Below are 19,306 nucleotides of genomic sequence, written 5' to 3'. Positions count from 1 at the left end.
AAACCTGCTCTTCCGGCAACGCTGGATACATCAGGAGGCCTCCTGATTTACTGAGAAAGATGGCTGTGCAAAGATTTGGGCTAGTATCCAGTGAACACTCACCTCGACCCATTCCGACGGCAGGTTGTCCGACAGCCACGCCCCCCATTTGTGTCACATGAAAGCCAGCGAAAAATTCGGGAAACCCGAAAGAATCGCGGTCCGCGGACTCTTAGTAAATGGGCCCCCATGTGTCGGTAGACGCTGCCAGTGGCTGCGCCCCCCTTCGTGCCCACATGGGGTGGAGGTGGCACAAAGGGGAAAAGAATCACAATGCCTGGTGGTTCACAAGGCATCGCAATTATTTCAAGGCTTGTACACCAGTTTTTTGATAAATGTCCCCCATAGACCGTAGTATTGAGTTTTGTTCTGGTAGACCACTGGGAACCATTTTCGTTTTTTTAGAGACTAAATAATTGATATGGGAACGGGCCACTCTGACCCTCACTATGGATCATTACTCTACCTCTACATTACCTAGAAGACCTGCATCTTTTGTAGGGTAGTGCATGTGATCCTGCAGACATTGGTCATTTCAGTAATTCTTGTCCTTTCCAACCTACCACATCTAGGTAGGTGTTATAAAGTTGTATTATTATTATTGTACTGTATGAATAATTACTGAAAGTTTCAAGGTAATATATAGTGTTCAGGCTGGTTTTATTTTTAAGACATTGTAACAGTAACAAGTCCAAGAAGTTGTGTCTTCCACTGATGTCTATTCAATGTTTAGAAGGCCTATGTCCAACTGACTGAGTTCCTCTTTGGGGATTGCTTCCAGGAGAATATCCTTAAGAACCATTATCTGAATCTTCAAGTGATTGTTTTCCACCTCCAAAATCTTGTTTCTTTCTTCCAGAACAGTTAATGAAACTTGGTTTTTGAGTTTTTCTAAAGAAGAACCATCAGTGATCCACTGACCATTCACGAAAAGATGCATTTGATCACGTAACTGCACTCTTGGTGGACCAAGATCAACGGTTCTGGAACATTGGTTGAGATGGTTGAAGGAGGTTGCTGAGGTGGCTTTTCTTCTAGGAGCCTTCTTAGGTCTAAATTTGTAAGATGGTAGACGGCTTATAATATAATCAAAGAACCAGTTCTTAACCATGGTGCAATGTATCGATGGACACAGTAGGGGTTGTGGTTCTGGCACAAAGGATACTGAAGGAACTCGATGGAGAAGATAAAACACTAGTGCTGATGTTTTTGGAGACACAACCTTTCTGCAATCTACTGATTGTTCCATTGTATGGTCATGGGGTTCTGTTGTCATGGACACAGTGGGAGAAATTTATCAGAAGTGTCCAGAGAGCTCATGACAACCAATGAGAGCTCAGCTTTCATTTCCCCACTGCAGTAAATAAAAATAAACCTGTGAGTGGTTGCCATGAGCTACTAGAGTGGTTTTGTTCTCAGATCTTTCGGATAATTCTCCCCCATAATATCTTTATCAGGAATGGACCTCTAATTTGGAACTGTAATATTCTTTTATTATAAAGGTTTTTTCTACTATTGGAGAAAACACAGTGGCTTCCTCAAAACATAGAGGTGCAAGTTTTGTGTCTGGTATTATATGTCCGCTCCATTTCACCAAAGCTGCAATAACACATACAATGTGGCACATTCACTTACCCAATCCTGTCGCGATCCCCCAGGTGCGTTGTCCGACATGGATGAAGTCCGGTGCGATTCACTAAGATCGTGTGCCCAATATCCTGTATGTGTCGCTTCCCCGCTCAGGTCCACCGGAGTTCACCTTCTTCTTCCCGATGTATGTGAGTGTGTGTCTGCGACACAATTAGAATTTTAAATCCCGTGCTCATTACGAATCAGTCGGGTTGTACGACGGCCACGCCCCCTGATTTATGTTGAATGAAACTGGGCGTGGGCGCCAAAAACCCCTGTTAAATACGGCGCTAATCGGAAATGCGGTGTGCGGACCCTTAGTAAATGAGCGCCAATGTGTGGACAGATGTGTTTTCAAACCATAAAACCCTTTTCTAATGCACCCATGTTTTTTAACCTTATTTTAAACATCTGTTTAAATAGCCTTTGGAGGTCTTGTCTTTTGTGGGATGGATTATATGGTTTAATGGATTCTGTAATTAATGAATGTACTGTAAAAAAAAAAAAACATTCTGGGGAGGAATGGAAAAGAGTTCGCTTTTTAACCACTTTGTTACTGGTAGTCCTATATCACCAAGCCACTTTTGCGTTTTTCCTTTTGCACATGTCAAGAGCCCTTACATTTTACTTTTCTATCAATGTAGCTGTATTTTCATGAGAAGTTACTGGGGCACATTTACTTACTAGCCCCTGGCGTGTTCCCCAATCCAGAATGTCCAACTGGAATGCATTGTGTGGTGATTCACTTAGATTGTGCGCCCGATTTCCTGCACGTGTCGCTTCCCCGCTGAGGTCTGCCGGAGTTCACCTTCTTCTTCACAGTGCATGTAAATGTCTTGGGACACAATTTTAAAGTTAAATCCCGCGCTCAGTCCGAATCTATCGGATCGTCAGATGGCCCACCCCGAATTTCTGTTGCATGAAACCCGGCGCCGATGCGCCAAAATCCGATCCCGTGCAACGCAATCCCCTTCTAAATAGCTGTCACTGTGGCGCAAATCCCGAAAAGACCCTTAGTAAATAAGCCCCACTGATATAAATTTGTTATCCCCGTAATTGTACCGACCCAAAGAATAAAGTAGACATGTCATTTGGGGTGCATAGTGAAATCCGTAAAATCCAAGCCCACAAGAATACGGCACAAATGCGTTTCACTGCATTTGGAATTTTTTTCCCCGCTTCCCAACACAGCATGGAATATTAAATACCAACATTTTGAAGTGTAATTTGTTACGCAGAAAATAAGCCGTCACACAGCTCTGGACATGGAAAAATAAAAAAGTTACAGATTTTTGAATGTGGGGAGTGAAAAATGAAAACACAAAAACGAAAAAGGGCCGCAGCGGGAAGGGGTTAAAACATTTGGGGAGTTGTCTGGGCTACTTATTAACTGGACAAAATCAGTTGTTCGTCCGAAATCACCGCAAGCCATCCCACGGGTGTTAGTAGACATCGGTCTGGCCTTGGTATCCCCTTTCAAATATTTGCAGATAGTGATCTCAGCTGTAATTGAGGAGTTTGATTCTTTTAATGTACAACCGTTATTGGCGAGATTCCATGTTAAGGGCTCCTGCCCACGACCATCAAGGGGATGTATGTATGCCACAAGCTTGCCGCCGTACATACCTCCCCCAAAGACATCTATGGTGCACGGGCTCGGTACGGTGAACCAACAAGCGCTCACCGTTCTGAGCCGTTGCCGCAAAAAGATAAAGCCTGCTCTATCTTTGGCCGTATCGACGAGCGTGTGGCTAGTATTTTCTATGGGGAGGGGGAGGGGCGAGCAGCGCTCACCGGCTCCTCTTCTCCCTTGCGCCGACGTATGCCCGCAAGGCTACGGCGCGGCAGGCATACTTTTCTGTGCATGAGCCCTAAGATTAAGGCTTGGTGTAAACTCCCCTTGACAATGATTGGTCGGGTGAACCGCAAAGATAATCCTCTCCCGGTATGGATGCCAAATAAACTGTTCCATAAGTTCAGAGATCTTATATGGAGGAAGGGAATCCCTCCTATAAAACTAGTAACACTCCAATGTCCTGTTCTCTATCATTTTAAACCAAATAAAAAAATATGTGATTAAAAAAAAAACATCAGTTAAAAAATAATCTTTTTTACACCTTTAATTTGACTGCCGGTCCCCAGAATTGGTGGCAATAATGTGACTGCACAATCTATTTTCACTTGTGTGTCCTGTTATGAATGGATAAAATGGAAATCCGAAATGAACATCACTTCCCAACTAGCCCATTTCCAACCAGTGGTGCCAAAAACTACAATAACTGCTGATATTGCATCTTTTGGTTTGTCTCAACCCCTCACTGCTCATAATCTCCGTTATATTGTATCATGCCACTATACAATATGGATGCTGTTGCTGTTTTCTTACTAACATTGATTTCTTGTAATCTAAACTTTTTAGACTGAAAGTAAAGACATTTTTAGGAGAACTGAGGCTTTTATCATTGTACAAAGGTGAAGGAGTTTGATCAGTTCTACATGAATATCTGCTGCAGCCAATCGCTGGCTGTAATAGTGACCTGTCCACATCACTGAGGTCTGTGCTCTGGCAAGTGATTGGCTGCGGAGGTCAGTAGTCAGTGTCAACATTACTGGCAGCAGGTGGAATGATGAGCAGATTAGTTTTGGATCAGGAGTGGTTGACAATGTATGGTTCTATGGAATATTTTAGGCATAACTGTAAAGTTATAATGATTTTACCAAATTATTATATGCAATTCCCCCTTTCAAAACAAACAGAATGCTGTCCATATTGTGCTGCTTGCCCTTTTTATCCCCAAAATTATAGCAATTTCTGTTCTGCAAATTCTCTCACCAGAGGTGAAGTGGGCGGAGACTAATGTCTGTCAGTCTACGCCCTCAAGCTGAGGCTAGTTAGCTTGCCCAATAGATCCCATGATGCCTTGTGTTCTCTCTCAAAGTAATTAAGCATTAAATCCATTTAGTTTCCCACAAGTAAATCCACTGAACATTGCACAGTGCTCATACAGGATGTATATGGTGACCAGCCTGGCAGCTTCCATCACATGGAGGAGCAGGGAATATGTAAGTTGGTAGGAATCATTAGTGCATGAACTGTATAGCCTGTGCTTTGTGAGCACTAAGGGTTAATAGCTTTTGCATGCACAGAGCTGATACTGCCGATGGCAATGTGGGGGAGGGGAGCAGCATGAGACACAAAGAGAGACAGAGAATGTTCTGTAAAATCACAGACTGGGATGACGGACTAATAGGGGACAGGGAAGATCTTGTTCATCACTATTCTATGCAGGGGACATCTGTATCCACAGTTCTGAACACATCCAGCTCTGCTTCATGCAGAGAGAGAGCTCTGTCCCATGACCTCCTCCTCTGTGAGCAGGGTGCAGTAGCCCCTCCCCTCCCATGAAATTGACTGATAAGCTGTGGAGTATGTAGTTTATCAACACAGGCAGAGGAAGCAGCTCCTGCAGCAATGAGATAATCTGAGGGGTATAGCAAAGAAACTACTGGGTATAGGTAACAAAGATTATAAACAATAACAAAGTTGTATTACATCCCTTCAGCTATTGATTTGTGTGGAAGAAACATTTACAGTTACTCTTTCAAGCTGCTTTTTTAAATACATTTAGCTGGGTGGGCAATCCCTTTAATGAAAGGCACTTAAAATATAAAGGAATTTCTTTCGTTGGGCGTCCCCTTTTACGTAAAATATGTAGATGAAACTTAACGGAATAGTATCTTTATTAAATGACATATTTCTCCCTGTAGGTGTTTTATTCTAAACATATTTTGATGTAAGATTACCAAAGACATAACAACAATAGTGGATTATAATATAGGCAGTTTGGGTGGTAGCCCAGGGCCCAAGGCTTCAAGGGGGCCCACCTGCCAAATTTTGTACTGGAAAAGACTTTCCTGCTCTCTGTACACATGTAAAAAAGAGGCATATCAGGTCCTCCAAAGGTTCTTAAACTTAAACTTCAGATTGAAAGCAGGCAGAATGGACCCATCCTCCGTTCCCCAAGAAGCTGATTCTAGTACCATATGTAAAAAGTGAATTCCAGACTTGTAGGGGCTATAATATTCAGACAGTCCAGGGAACATTGCAGTCTTAATCTTCTCCGCATAACAATCACAGTCAAAGATGGAGCGACCAATTCCAGAGCTGAAGGGGGTCCACAAAGGAGGGAGAGAATCAATTGTGTGTTTGTCTTTAATATTACAAGATTTCGAGGCAGAGAAACAAGTTATAAAGCGCCACCGTTTGAATTGATAAGGGGGTGAAACTGCAGAACTCTGCATCAATAAAGCTAGACCCATCCTGAACTCCAGTGTTAATTAATTAGGGAGGGCTCCTGAACTCTGCATAAAATGATAAGGAGGGCAGGGGGTCTACTGAACGCTATGGATGGAGGGTGCTTTACTTCACATTAATGAGGATGTGTGCTGTACAATTGGGAGTACTGTGCTACATATTAATTACGGAGGAGTTGCTGTGCAGCATATTATTTAATGATGGGGTGCTGTGCTACAGCCAGGGGCGTAACTTGAGTGGGTACAGAGGTTGCGGTCGCACCCGGGCTCAAGAGGTTTAGGGGGCCCTTATGGTGTCACTTTCCCATATGAGAAGACTATTACTATAAACCATACATTATGGTCGGGGGCCTGGCAGAGACTTTGCACTGGAACCCATCAGCTTCTAGTTATGCCACTGGCTACAGCGTGGAGTACTGTTATGATACATAATAACAAGGGGGTGTTGGCACTGCATAGGAATTAATTAGGGAGTGCTACACATAAAATAATTAGGAGCACTATACTGTAAGTGACTGTGCTAACTTTAGGAGCACAGTGTGGATATGTGTTGCATGCATCTTGAAACATTTGATCAACAAATTTAACAGCAATAAATCATGGGCAAGAGAAGTTGTTGTTTTATATCTCAAGGAATATAATTGTCACATGTGAGGGGGTCTTCTATGATGAAGACCAGGAGGTACCAGGCCAACCTAGGGGGCGAAACGGAGCAGCTGCAACTGATTTATACAGTAAGTAATGTCTATACCTGCCGGATGGCAGCTCTGCTGTGCAGTACATTTATTGTGTTTGCTATAGTCTTGCCTGGCAAATATTTGTGTGTCGTAGATTTACTGTTGGTATATATTTATGTTTAGTATATTCATAGTATATTAATACGTACAGGTATGTGGGTATTAATATTTATGTGCACCTGTATATCAGTGTTATGTATATATGGTATGTGTAAATGTGTGTATGTAGTGTGTATATCATGTATGTGTAATTTTTTTCTGGCGTACATTGCGATTTTTAGCCCCTTTAAGCCAGCCAGGGAGCGGGGCTGGTCGTGGTGTGGGGCTGCGCAGGGCATTCCTGCAACGCGCCTGCGTAGTCACTGTAGCCAGCTGAACAGTCGCCAGTTAATAGCACAATTCAGGCAGGGTCTGGCGTACAATTATACACCAGCACAGCCTCCAGGTACAATAGGAGGCGGAGCCTTTATCATATTCAGGTGCATGATAAATTTCCTCCATGTGTGTATTTCCATGTAGAATATATGTGTATTCTTAATTATAATGTGCAAGGATTTAGGTATATAGGACTCCGATCCTACGTTTGCACCGGGGCACACAGTAGTCTTGTTACGCCCCTGACACCTAAACATGGTTCTCATAAAAGTGAAATGGACAAATATTAAAAATAGCTTTTATTCACATGTATTTATCAGGGCCATTTATTATACTAAACAATACAAGCAAACAACAAGGTCACTTCTGTAAATTCTTGTACATGGAACAATAAGACATTCCCTGAACATAAGACCTAGTGCCTATTTATGAGCAAAAAAGACACTGGGGCAGGTTTATCAAGCTGCTTATAAGTAAGAAGTGCTATATTAATACTGTCATGGTGCTAAACCCCAGACCCCTGCTACATATGTATATGTATAGATAAATACATGTAGGTTTTTTCATCACAGAAAATTGCTGGACAACTTAAAGGGGTTTTCCCACGAAAGAAAATTCTCACAGCTCAATCCCCTAGTTATGTTTACACAATAAAGATCATTTTAACCACTTACTTTACAATGTTACTCAGTGTTATTGGTGTTTTAGCTCCTAGCACTCCCTAGGCTGCTCAGTGTAAAATCCCAGGGTGTGGCCGGGGACTCTCTAAGCAGACACATTATGATTCATCTAGTTTTGTGGGGTGACAATGTGGCTACATTATCAGGGTACAGGTGTATATACACTTTCATCTGGATTCTGATATTGTACTAACACAGTGACACATAGAAGGAGAGATAAGACAGATCAGAGTTGCATGAGATGATTACACAGAGGCTGACAGACATTTACACTGTTACATTTTTAGCTCTGCTACATCTTACGGATATGTGCCTGCCTCCCCCTTCCCCCGGATCACTTATCTCCTTGTTTGTAGCTCCTCTCTCCTCACCCTGTGCTGACAGGATGTGATCAGTGAGTGTCTCTAAGCTCCATCCAGGGGGCGGGGCTACAGGCACATAGTAGAAAGACACAATAATCTCATCTGCATGGCTGTCACACACAAATCCAAGATGGCGGCCCGACCCTAAGGTCAGAAGTTACAGGGTCGTGTCGAGGGGCAACTGAAATTGTGTACAACAGGACTGATAGAGACAGGTTGGACTTATATCTGTAAAATGCGGTATTTTTGTTAATAACAGTGAACTAGAGAATGTGTTATTTTGTTATCCTGAGTACATATAAGAAACTTGTCTTAGTGGGAATACCGCTTTAATGGAGGTGGAAACGTCCCTATTCTAGTTAATGAGATTGGTTGGCATTCGTTATATTCGCTCTTCCATTCCTTACCGATCCAGAAGATGGGAATTAGGAACAGAAGTGTGAACATAGCCTAAGTGTGCTAAAGAGGACATTTCCCAAAATATACTTTTTGAAGGCAGATCTTGATGGTGACCGGTCATGTGAGGGGAAGATGTCCGCACAGTCTGGTGTGATGTATAGTGAATTGTAAAGGATCATGTAGACTTCATATTGTGACACTTGTATATTAGACTGAGTCCATAAAGCTGAAGAACTACCACACCCAGCGGGCAAAGGTTGGAGCACCACAGGTTGGGGATCGTAAAGTCCTGGACCTTCTCCTGTGTGTGACTTCACCCTTCTCTTTATAAGCATACACCAGTTTGTTCTCTTCTCCATTGGATTCCCACCGGACGGTATCACAGAATATCCACTTCCAGGTAATGGGAGACTAGAACATGGAGAATACCCAATGCAGAAAGCCCGATCATAACCCAGAGGACGCCGGCATTAAAGTACATGGGAGCCAACCTATACAGGAGAAAACACAATATAAATACATGTATAAAGGGGATTTATATGGTTTGGCTTATAGAGGGACCTATAGGAATATACTGACCCTATCCATAGTATTTATATTAGAAGGAGATCTGTGGGGGTCCAGCACATACAACTTCTGACAATCAGCAGTTTTTGGCAGCCCCAAATTCTAGAAGCCACACAGAGAACTAAGGTTGAAGAACAGCGCCATTCTCTATGTAGTGGCTGTGATGCGTTACTGCAGCAAAGCTCCCCTTCAAGGTGTGGTACTGATTACCTATTCGCAGGACTGGCCGCCAGTATCTTAAAGGAAATCTACCATTCTACCATCAAAATCCATCATGATAAACCAGGGACACTTACTCATAGATCCACATTACTGTGGTAATCTTCTTATATTTGCTATCCATGGCCTCCTTCCTTCTAAAATCAACTTTTAATATTATGCTAATGAGTCTGAAGGCTCTAGGGGCGTTACCAGAGCCCTTCCATACTGTAGCTTCACAGGCTGTAATAATGGGGCAGATTTACTTACCCGGTCCATTCGCGATCCAGCGGCGCGTTCTCTGAACAGGATTTGGGTCCGGACAGGATTTATGAAGGTAGTTCCTCCGCCGTCCACCAGGTGGCTGCTGCGCTGAAAATCATCTGAACGTGCCGGAATACACCGAGCTGGACCAGGTGAAGGTAAGCGCTTCCCAAGCGACACATTTTCGGTTTTTAAATGCAGCGGTTTTTCCGAATCTGTCGGGTTTTCTCTCGGCCACGCCCCCCGATTTCCGTCGCGTGCATGCCAGCGCCGATGCGCCACAATCCGATCGCGTGCGCCAAAAGCCCGGGGCAATTCAGGTACAATCGGCGCAAATCGGAAATATTCGGGTAACACGTCGGGGAAAACGCGAATTGGGCCCTTAGTAAATGACCCCCAATGTCTCTTGTTGGCCTCCCTATGTCTGTTGTAATCTCACTACAACAGTGAAAGTTTCAGCAAATAGTGGAAAGTGGTGGGCGGAGTACTTCTGCACAGTTTAATAGTCTGTGAAGCTGCAGCACACATAATTGTAAAAGTTGATTTTAAAAGGAAGGTTACCACAGTTACAGTGTTAGGATCTACAAGTAAGTGTCCCTGGTTTATCACGCTGGATTTTGATGGTAGATTTCCTTAATGGTTAGGGGGTCAGCTCATACCAATCAGATATTAAAGGGGTCATACCGTCTTTTTAGGTTATGCACCAACCAGAAGATACGAGACAACAAGGTGATTGTGCAATCACAAGAAGTTCTGCCACTACATTCAATTGTATGGTAGTTTCGGAAAATTGTCCAACTCCCCCATCTCCAACATTCTCATGGACAGTGTGAGTGCCAGAGATACCCTGGCACCGAGCAGGGGTGGGCTGTATGAACATTGTGGGCTGTTACATGTCAATTTTTGGCATTTAGCTTTTTACTTCCTTTATATGGTACTAGAATCAAACCAGTTGGCTAAGGAGGGGGGACAACGTTCACTTTTAGTTCTGCAGTTTGAGGACCTTCAAAGGTCCTGGAGGGACCCTTATATAAGTATGTGTTGACACCATGAATGGATGTCCTTCTTTTTTTTATATCTTCAGGGCAGTATCCAACTTGACGATAAATTCAAGTGTTCATGGGCCCCCTAGAAGCCTTGGGCCCGTGGCAGACGCCCAAATCGCCTATATTATAAACTGCTACTTGCACCCAGTATTGGCAATTACCAACACTACCATTAGCAGTCAGTCCCTCACGCGCTGTCACAGTTCTGTCATACGTGTCGAGGAAGCAGCTTGCAGCCAATTTACAGCTTAACCCTGCGGTGACAAACAAGTCACAGGAAACTGCCCGGAAATTTTGGGTCTGGAGGACAACACTCTGACCGGGGCTGACTGATGGGATGTTTTTCCTCACTGACTCCGGAGGAAGAGAATTTACAAAAAAAAAAGGCAACAACACTGCAAAGTCTAATGCATTATTGTGAACAGTGCCAAGAGAGTCAGATGCCCAGATGTGCCAGCTGCCTTTCTAGCCTGAGTGTCTGATGCTTACAGACCCAAATACTGAGAAGGAAACTGGTGACTGCACCACCTGACAGATCAGCAGTATAACAGAAAAGGAACAGGAAGCAGACAGCTCCGTTCTCCGTGTAGTGGTCAGATCAGGTCAGTGCAGATCATACCCCATTCATTTAAATGGGAACTAAGCTGCAATGACTCTGCTCAGCCTCTATACTGAGAATGGCGCCACTTGCTCCTATTCTGATCAGCTGCAGGAAACAACCGATGTGATCTTATTTCCTTTAAGATTTTGTATTTACATGAAATGAACAGTATTGTATTGGTCCTCTGTTGCTCATCCAGGCGAAATATATTTTCAAACTGAAAAGTGTGTGTTACTATTGCTCTATATACTTACTTATATATATATATATATATATATATATATATATATATATATAATACTGTCCAACAAAAGTGAAAGTATCACTGGACAGAGTAGAAAGTTTCTAGGACATCTAAAAAAACCTGTCCATTTTACGTCTTTGTTTTTTTAATTTGTGCATTTCAACAGTCATAACTTTATTCTTTTTCCATGAGGACTTGTTTTATTGAGTGATGAGTTTTATTTTTCAGCAGTCCCGTTTTGGGCTTCTTTATGATTAACTTTTCTTTACTCCTTCTGCGGCAAAATGGACAAAATGCAACAATTCGTTTCTACAGCTAGTATTATTGACATGTTCATTTGTAGGTTTTTTTTACTTTGTCTATGGAGGTTAATAGGTTGTCCCATCTGCCATCAGGACTCAGCACTTCACATATTCACATCCCAAAGCTGTATGGTTCAGCAATTAGGACTTTGAAAACACAAAAGTCACAGGAAGTGGTTAAAAACCAATGACACAGGATCTATGCTGCCCCCTACTGCAAAATGTGTAAAATGCATAAACTGCTTTGAAAAAAAAAAAAGTAGCATGTGGACACATTTAAAGACAATCTACCACCAGGATGAAGGATTGTAAACCAAGCACACTTACACGCTGGAGTTTTCCACCTATTACAGGATCCATTCTACTTTCAGCGTCTTATGTCCTTGTTTTTACCAAAGAATTATGCAATATTATGGCTCGATACAGGCTACATTCACACAACCCTTATTGTGGGCGTAATCTGGCAGCTCCAGATCATGGCCACAAAAGATGGTCACGGTGCAGTGAGCGGCTTGGCTTTCTATGCAGCCCTCCCCCCCCCTCTGCACCCCGATTGTGTGCATGTAGCTTTAGAGTGATGGAGCCCGGAGCCCCTCAGGCTCATTTGCATAACTGTTAATATCTTATTTTCATAAAAACAAGGCATAGGAAGCTAGAAGAAGAGTGGATCCTGCCACGCACCAGGATGTAATGGTGCTTGGTTTACAATCAGGGCAGTGGTGTAACTAGAAGCTGATGGGCCCTGGTGCAAAGTCTGTGTCAGGCCCCCGACTATGATGTATGGTTTATAGTACTAGTCTTCTCATATGGGAATGTGACACTTTATGGGCCCCCTAAGCTTCTTGGGCCCAAATGCGACTGCACCATCTGCACCACCTCAAGTTACGCCCTGAATTAGGGTTAGATATGTAAAATATGAAGTGCATTATAAGCATATGACGCAGTATTTTGATTTGTCACCCTTTTTGTATGATGACCCCTTTGGTTGTAAGCACTGTTCTGTTTGATAGTAAAACTTCCCTATAATAAGAACCTTCTTGTGTTCTAACCATTCCAGAACACAGAAGAGAGAAGTTCCCTTAATTAACTGATTTATTAGTGAGTGTACTATTGTATTTGGGCATAATCTATGCAATGTGCCTTGTCAGCCTCATACATGATTAGTGGTGGCAGCAAAAATCACTGAAGGGGGAGAGTTGTCAGAGGGCGGTCCACTGCGACCCGATAGTCTCCCTTTCTGAACCTTAGGCTGCGGTCACATATGGCGCTTTGAACCCGTTTTTGGTCTGTTTTTAAAGAGAACCTGTCACCCAAAATTTCAGCACTAGGAGCTGCTTACTAAAGTAACCTCCAGCAACGCTAACACTGCGGCAGGGTACAATGTAATCATCTGACAGCTCGCAAAGCGGTATTCATGAGGGGGCGGGTTTTGGGCGTGGTTAGGGGCGGTGACTGCTTTGCCAAAATTGTTGTAGAGGCTGATGTAACTCTCACGACCTTAAGTGAACTAATTCTGTGAGGTTTTATGTACTGTCAATTAAAGACAAGTGGAAGTGGAAGAAGTGGAATTCAATTGGACGATTATCATCAGATGCTAAGAGAAAAGCGTATTGCGGTCCAATGACCAATTGAAAGAAAGGGAAGCAAGGATGACAGACATGAGAACAAGAGCTGCTTCCTCCAGGGCCATTGAAATCTCAGAAGAAATTTTTTTGTGCTAAATATTTTTTTTTAACCCATTCTATTTTGTAATAGCTAACAGTAGTTATTTACTATCCCGGGCAACGCTGGGTATTAGAATAGAAGTTTTGTCTCTGTGTAATCTACATTGGGTCCGGAAAGTATTCAGACCCCTTTAAATTTTTCACTCTTCATTGCTGCCAATAGGTTAAATCAAAAAAAATATTTTTTTGCTCATTAATGTGCACTCTGCATCACATCTTTTCAGATACCCCCTCCCCAAGAAATTCAGATATTTTTGCTAATTTATTAAACAAGAAAAACTGAGATATCACATAGTCATAAGTATTCAGACCCTTTGCTCTAAGGCTCACAATCCCATTTTAAATGTGGTGCAAACGGAAAACATCGGAATATCCAACGTTTGTGCGGTCCGCAGACCCTTAGCAAATGAGCCCCATTGCATCTTCCCAAGAAGGTTCCTGGCTGTACTAGCTCCAAAGCTGCTTCTACTAAATACAGAGCAAAGGGGCTGAATACTTAAAAATATCTAAATTTCTGTTTTTCGTCTGTCAATATGGGCATTATTGAGCACATTGAGTACATTAATGAGCAAAGAAAATGTTTTTGATCTTACCAATTGGATGCAATGAAGAGTGAAAAATGTATAGGGGAGTGAATACTAGTGGTATGAGAAGACCAATCCTGCGGCCTCGCCCCCCTCACCATACAGTACATGCGCTGCTCAGCTGGTGGGGAATGATCAGGATGATTGAGGTTGTGTCATACACTGAATGAATGTTACCTGTCCTGTGCTGACCGGCTGTATCCATGAAAGTAGCAATAGCGAGCGTATAGATATAACATCCCACAGGCGGCAGCTGTGCCTACAATACAAGAGGTAGAGAAAGTGATCATTGCCTATTTCTCTTTTTATAGTAAACATTGTTTGAAAGTGAACCTGTCAGATTTAAAATGCAGTACAATATGCAAGCAGCATGTTATAGAGCAGGAGGAGCAGAGAAGATTGTACATAGTGTCCTATCTGCAGGCAGCATGTTATAGAGCAGGAGTAGCAGAAAAGATTGTACATATTGTCCTACCTGCAGGATGTATGTTATAGAGCAGGAGGAGCTGAGCAGATTGTACATAGTATCCTATCTGCAGGCAGCATGTTATAGAGCAGGAGGAGCAGAGAAGATTGTACATAGTGTCCCATCTCTGCAGGCAGCATGTTATAGAGCAGGAGTAGCAGAAAAGATTGTACATATTGTCCTACCTGCAGGATGTATGTTATAGAGCAGGAGGAGCTGAGCAGATTGTACACAGTATCCTATCTGCAGGCAGCATGTTATAGAGCAGGAGGAGCAGAGAAGATTGTACATAGTGTCCTATCTGCAGGCAGCATGTTATAGAGCAGGAGGAGCAGAGAAGATTGTACATGTTGTCCTATCTGCAGGCAGCATGTCATAGAGCAGTAGGAGCTGAGCAGATTGTACATAGTGTCCTATCTGCAGGCAGCATGTTATAGAGCAGGAGGAGCAGAGAAGATTGTACATGTTGTCCTATCTGCAGGCAGAAGTTATAGTGCAGAAGTAGCTGGGCGGATTGTACATAGTGTCCTATCTGCAGACAGCATGTTATAGAGCTGGAGTAGCAGAGAAGATTGTACATAATGTCCTATCTGCAGGCAGCGTTTTATACACACAGTGATATGACAATACAGGCATAACAACACAGTGAGATCATAGAACAAAAAATACACACAGTGATGTCACCGGACATGGATAATTCACACGGTGATGTCACATTACAGAGTTAATACAGTGATGTCACAGTACAGAGCTAATACATACAGTGATGTCACAGTACAGGGATAATACACACTGTTATGTCACAGTACAGAGATAATACTTACAGTGATGTCACAGTACAGAGATAATACATACAGTGATGTCACAGTACAGGGATAATACACACAGTGATGTCACAGTACAGATACAGTAATGTCACAGTACAGTGATAATGCACACAGTGATGTCACAGTACAGTGATAATACACACAGTGATGTCACAGTACAGGGATAATACACACAGTGATGTCACAGTACAGGGATAATACACACAGTGATGTCACAGTACAGATACAGTGATGTCACAGTACAGTGATAATACACACAGTGATGTCACAGTACAGAGATAATACACATAGTGATGTCACAGTACAGGGATAATACACATAGTGATGTCACAGTACAGGGATAATACACACAGTGATGTCACAGTACAGGGATAACACACACATTGATGTCACAGTACAGGGATAATACACACAGTGATGTCACAGTACAGGGATAATACACACAGCGATGTCACAGTACAGGGATAATACACATAGTGACGTCACAGTACAGAGATAATACACATAGTGATGTCACAGTACAGGGATAATACACATAAGTGATGTCACAGTACAGGGATAATACACATAGTAATGTCACAGTACAGGGATAATACACACAGGGATGTCACAGTACAGGGATAATACACACAGTGATGTCACAGTACAGAGATAATACACACAGTGATGTCACAGTACAGGGAAAATACACACAGTGATGTCACAGTACAGATACAGTGATGTCACAGTACAATGATAATACACACAGTGATGCCACAGTACAGGGATAATACACACAGTGATGTCACAGTACAGGGATAATACACATAGTGATGTCACAGTACAGTGATAATACACACAGTGATGTCACAGTACAGAGATAATACACATAAGTGATGTCATAGTACAGGGATAATACACATAGTGATGTCACAGTACAGGGATAATACACACAGTGATGTCACAGTACAGAGATAATACACATAAGTGATGTCATAGTACAGGGATAATACACATAGTGATGTCACAGTACAGGGATAATACACACAGTGATGTCACAGTACAGAGATAATACACACAGTGATTTACAAAACGTTTCTTTATATAAATCCTTGGGGGTCAATAGTATTCACCTTGTGGATGTGTTTGCATTTTGCAACACCTTTGCTGACAGTGACAAAAACAAATTTGCTAAATCCATTGAGTGCTTGGGCACAAAAAATTTACACTTGTGTATCAATTCACACAGGTACAAGGATATAGTGGCAGAAATTTGCCTCAATATGAGAGGAGTCTATTAAAGAGGGCAATCTAGTCGCCAGACAACGGGGTGGGTAATAGAGAACAATAAAAAAAATAAATCTTTGCATATTTTTGGATTGTATGCCAGATTGTGTAGATAACAAATGTTGCCACCAGATGGCAGAGTGGCTCAACATTAGGACTTGTTCAATTACTTCCCATCAGTTCTATATCTCAGTGATTTTCAACCTGTGTGCCGCGGCACACTAGTGTGCCGCGACACAAGGTTGAGTGTGCCGCGGGGGAAAGTTGCCCGAACTAGGCTGCCCCGGTGTCGAGCTGCCGCCGCGCCCCCGTATTTCTGCCCCATACTTACCTCCAAGTCCCACGTCGGCGATCCGCCCGTCTTCTGTAGCTCCTGTACCGCGCGGCCCATGTCACGTGACTGACGCGACCTGACGTCAGGTCGCGTAAGTCACGTGACCAGAGGCGCGCGGTGCAGGAGCTACAGAAGGTGAGCGGATCGCCATTAGGAGTGAAGGAGACGTCAAGAAGACATCAAGGGTAAGTATATAGGGTTATTATTTGTATAAGGAAGGTAGTTAGGGTTTTTTTTTTTATTAGTAAAGGTAGGCTGGGGCTTTTTATTTGTTAAGGGGGGCCTCTAGGGCCTTTTAATTAGTAAAGGGGGGCCTCTAGGGCCTTTTAATTAGTAAAGGGGGGGCTCTAGGGCCTTTTAATTAGTAAAGGGGGGGCTCTAGGGCCTTTTAATTAGTAAAGGGGGGGCTCTAGGGCCTTTTAATTAGTAAAGAGGGCCTCTAGGGCCTATTAATTTGTAATGGGAGACCGCTAGGGCCTTTTTATTAGTAAAGGGAGGCTGCTAGGGGCTCTTGATTAGTAAAGGGAGGCCGCTAGGGGCTTTTTATTAGTAAAGGGAGGCCGCCAGGGGCTTTTTATTAGTAAAGGGAGGCAGCTAGGGCCTTTTTATTAGTAAAGGGAGGCTGCTAGGGCCTTTTTATTAGTAAAGGGAGGCAGCTAGGGGCTTTTTATTAGTAAAGGGAGGCCGCCAGGGGCTTTTTATTAGTAAAGGGAGGCAGCCAGGGGCTTTTTATTAGTAAAGGGAGGCCGCTAGGGGCTTTTTATTAGTAAAGGGAGGCATCTAGGGGCTTTTTATTAGTAAAGGGAGGCCGCCAGGGGCTTTTTATTAGTAAAGGGAGGCAGCTAGGGCCTTTTTTATTAGTAAAGGGAGGCAGCTAGGGGCTTTTTATTAGTAAAGGGAGGCAGCTAGGGCCTTTTTTATTAGTAAAGGGAGGCAGCTAGGGGCTTTTTATTAGTAAAGGGAGGCAGCTAGGGCCTTTTTTATTAGTAAAGGGAGGCAGCTAGGGGCTTTTTATTAGTAAAGGGAGGCCGCCAGGGGCTTTTTATTAGTAAAGGGAGGCAGCTAGGGCCTTTTTTATTAGTAAAGGGAGGCAGCTAGGGGCTTTTTATTAGTAAAGGGAGGCAGCTAGGGGCTTTTTATTAGTAAAGGGAGGCAGCTAGGGCCTTTTTATTAGTAAAGGGAGGCAGCTAGGGCCTTTTTATTAGTAAAGGGAGGCAGCTAGGGCCTTTTTATTAGTAAAGGGAGGCAGCCAGGGGCTTTTTATTAGTAAAGGGAGGCAGCCAGGGGCTTTTTATTAGTAAAGGGAGGCAGCCAGGGGCTTTTTATTAGTAAAGGGAGGCAGCTAGGGCCTTTTTATTAGTAAAGGGAGGCAGCTAGGGCCTTTTTATTAGTAAAGGGAGGCCGCTAGGGCCTTTTTATTAGTAAAGGGAGGCATCTAGGGCCTTTTTATTAGTAAAGGGAGGCCGCCAGGGGCTTTTTATTAGTAAAGGGAGGCCGCCAGGGGCTTTTTATTAGTAAAGGGAGGCCGCCAGGGGCTTTTTATTAGTAAAGGGAGGCAGCCAGGGGCTTTTTATTAGTAAAGGGAGGCAGCTAGGGCCTTTTTATTAGTAAAGGGAGGCCTTTTATGACTGTTTTAGTGTCATTTTGTGCTATTTTGGTTGGTGGTGTGCCCCAGGATTTTCTAATTATAAAAAGTGTGCCGCGGCTCAAAAAAGGTTGAAAATCACTGCTATATCTCCAGCAGAAATATAAAAGCGGTCCCCTACTTAAGGACACTCGACTTACAGACGACCCCTAGTTACAGGTGGACCCCTCTGCCCCCTGTGACCTCTGGTGAAGTCTCTGAATGCTTTACTTTAGTCCCAGACTGCAGGGATCAGCTGTAAGGTGTCTGTAATGAAATTTTATTAATAATCCTTTTGAAACTCCAATTGTCACTTGGACAAAAAAAAATTGCCTGGATCTATAAGTATAAAATATACAGTTCCGACTTACATACAAATTCAACTTAAGTACAAACCCAAGGAACCTATCTTGTAGGTAACCCGGGGATTGCCTCTATGCCAAATATATACCAGCGGGGAGACGTACTGTAGAATACTTGGTGCACTGGCTGGCATGAGTCCAGAGGTTTTCTTACCTTTATAAGTTGAAGTTTCAAGAAGTTTTCTGGTTGAAATGATACCAATTTATTATATACTAGGGGGTGAGCCCACATTTATTAAAGCTTGCACCAGTTTTCTGTCTGACTTTGCACTAGAGAGAACCTGCAAACTGCTTGTACTTGTATTATAAAGTGTCTGCACCAGTTTTGTGTCGCGGTTGCACTACAAGAGAGAAAAAATGTC

The 19,306-nt window shown here is 43.0% G+C and overlaps 2 protein-coding genes across 3 annotated transcripts in view; both read right to left on the bottom strand.

Annotated features, from left to right (window-relative positions):
* Positions 1-757: 757 nt before the first annotated feature.
* LOC140128428 (protein chibby homolog 1-like) lies at positions 758-1,150 on the bottom strand. The gene has a single exon (XM_072150134.1). The coding sequence runs from the start codon at positions 1,148-1,150 to the stop codon at positions 758-760; it is 393 nt and encodes a 130-aa protein (XP_072006235.1).
* A 6,226-nt stretch (positions 1,151-7,376) lies between these two features.
* The window catches only part of LOC140126333 (leukotriene C4 synthase-like), a 28,635-nt gene continuing 16,705 nt past the window's right edge, over positions 7,377-19,306 (bottom strand). For both annotated transcript variants that reach the window (XM_072145633.1, XM_072145631.1), the window contains 2 exons: positions 14,243-14,324; positions 7,377-9,026 (listed from right to left, as the gene is read on the bottom strand). In XM_072145633.1, coding sequence (XP_072001734.1) covers positions 8,915-9,026; positions 14,243-14,324 — 194 coding nt within the window. In that variant the 3' untranslated portion in view covers positions 7,377-8,914. The remainder of the gene's footprint in view (positions 9,027-14,242; positions 14,325-19,306) is intronic.

This window comes from Engystomops pustulosus, chromosome 4 (genome assembly GCF_040894005.1).
Source record: "Engystomops pustulosus chromosome 4, aEngPut4.maternal, whole genome shotgun sequence".
NCBI lineage: Eukaryota > Metazoa > Chordata > Amphibia > Anura > Leptodactylidae > Engystomops > Engystomops pustulosus.
This window is presented reverse-complemented; position numbering and strand designations above follow the sequence as displayed.

Bases quoted from the DNA above. Each gene is read 5' to 3' on its own strand.
- LOC140128428 (XM_072150134.1), bottom strand. From the start codon at position 1,150: ATGGTTAAGAACTGGTTCTTTGATTATATTATAAGCCGTCTACCATCT.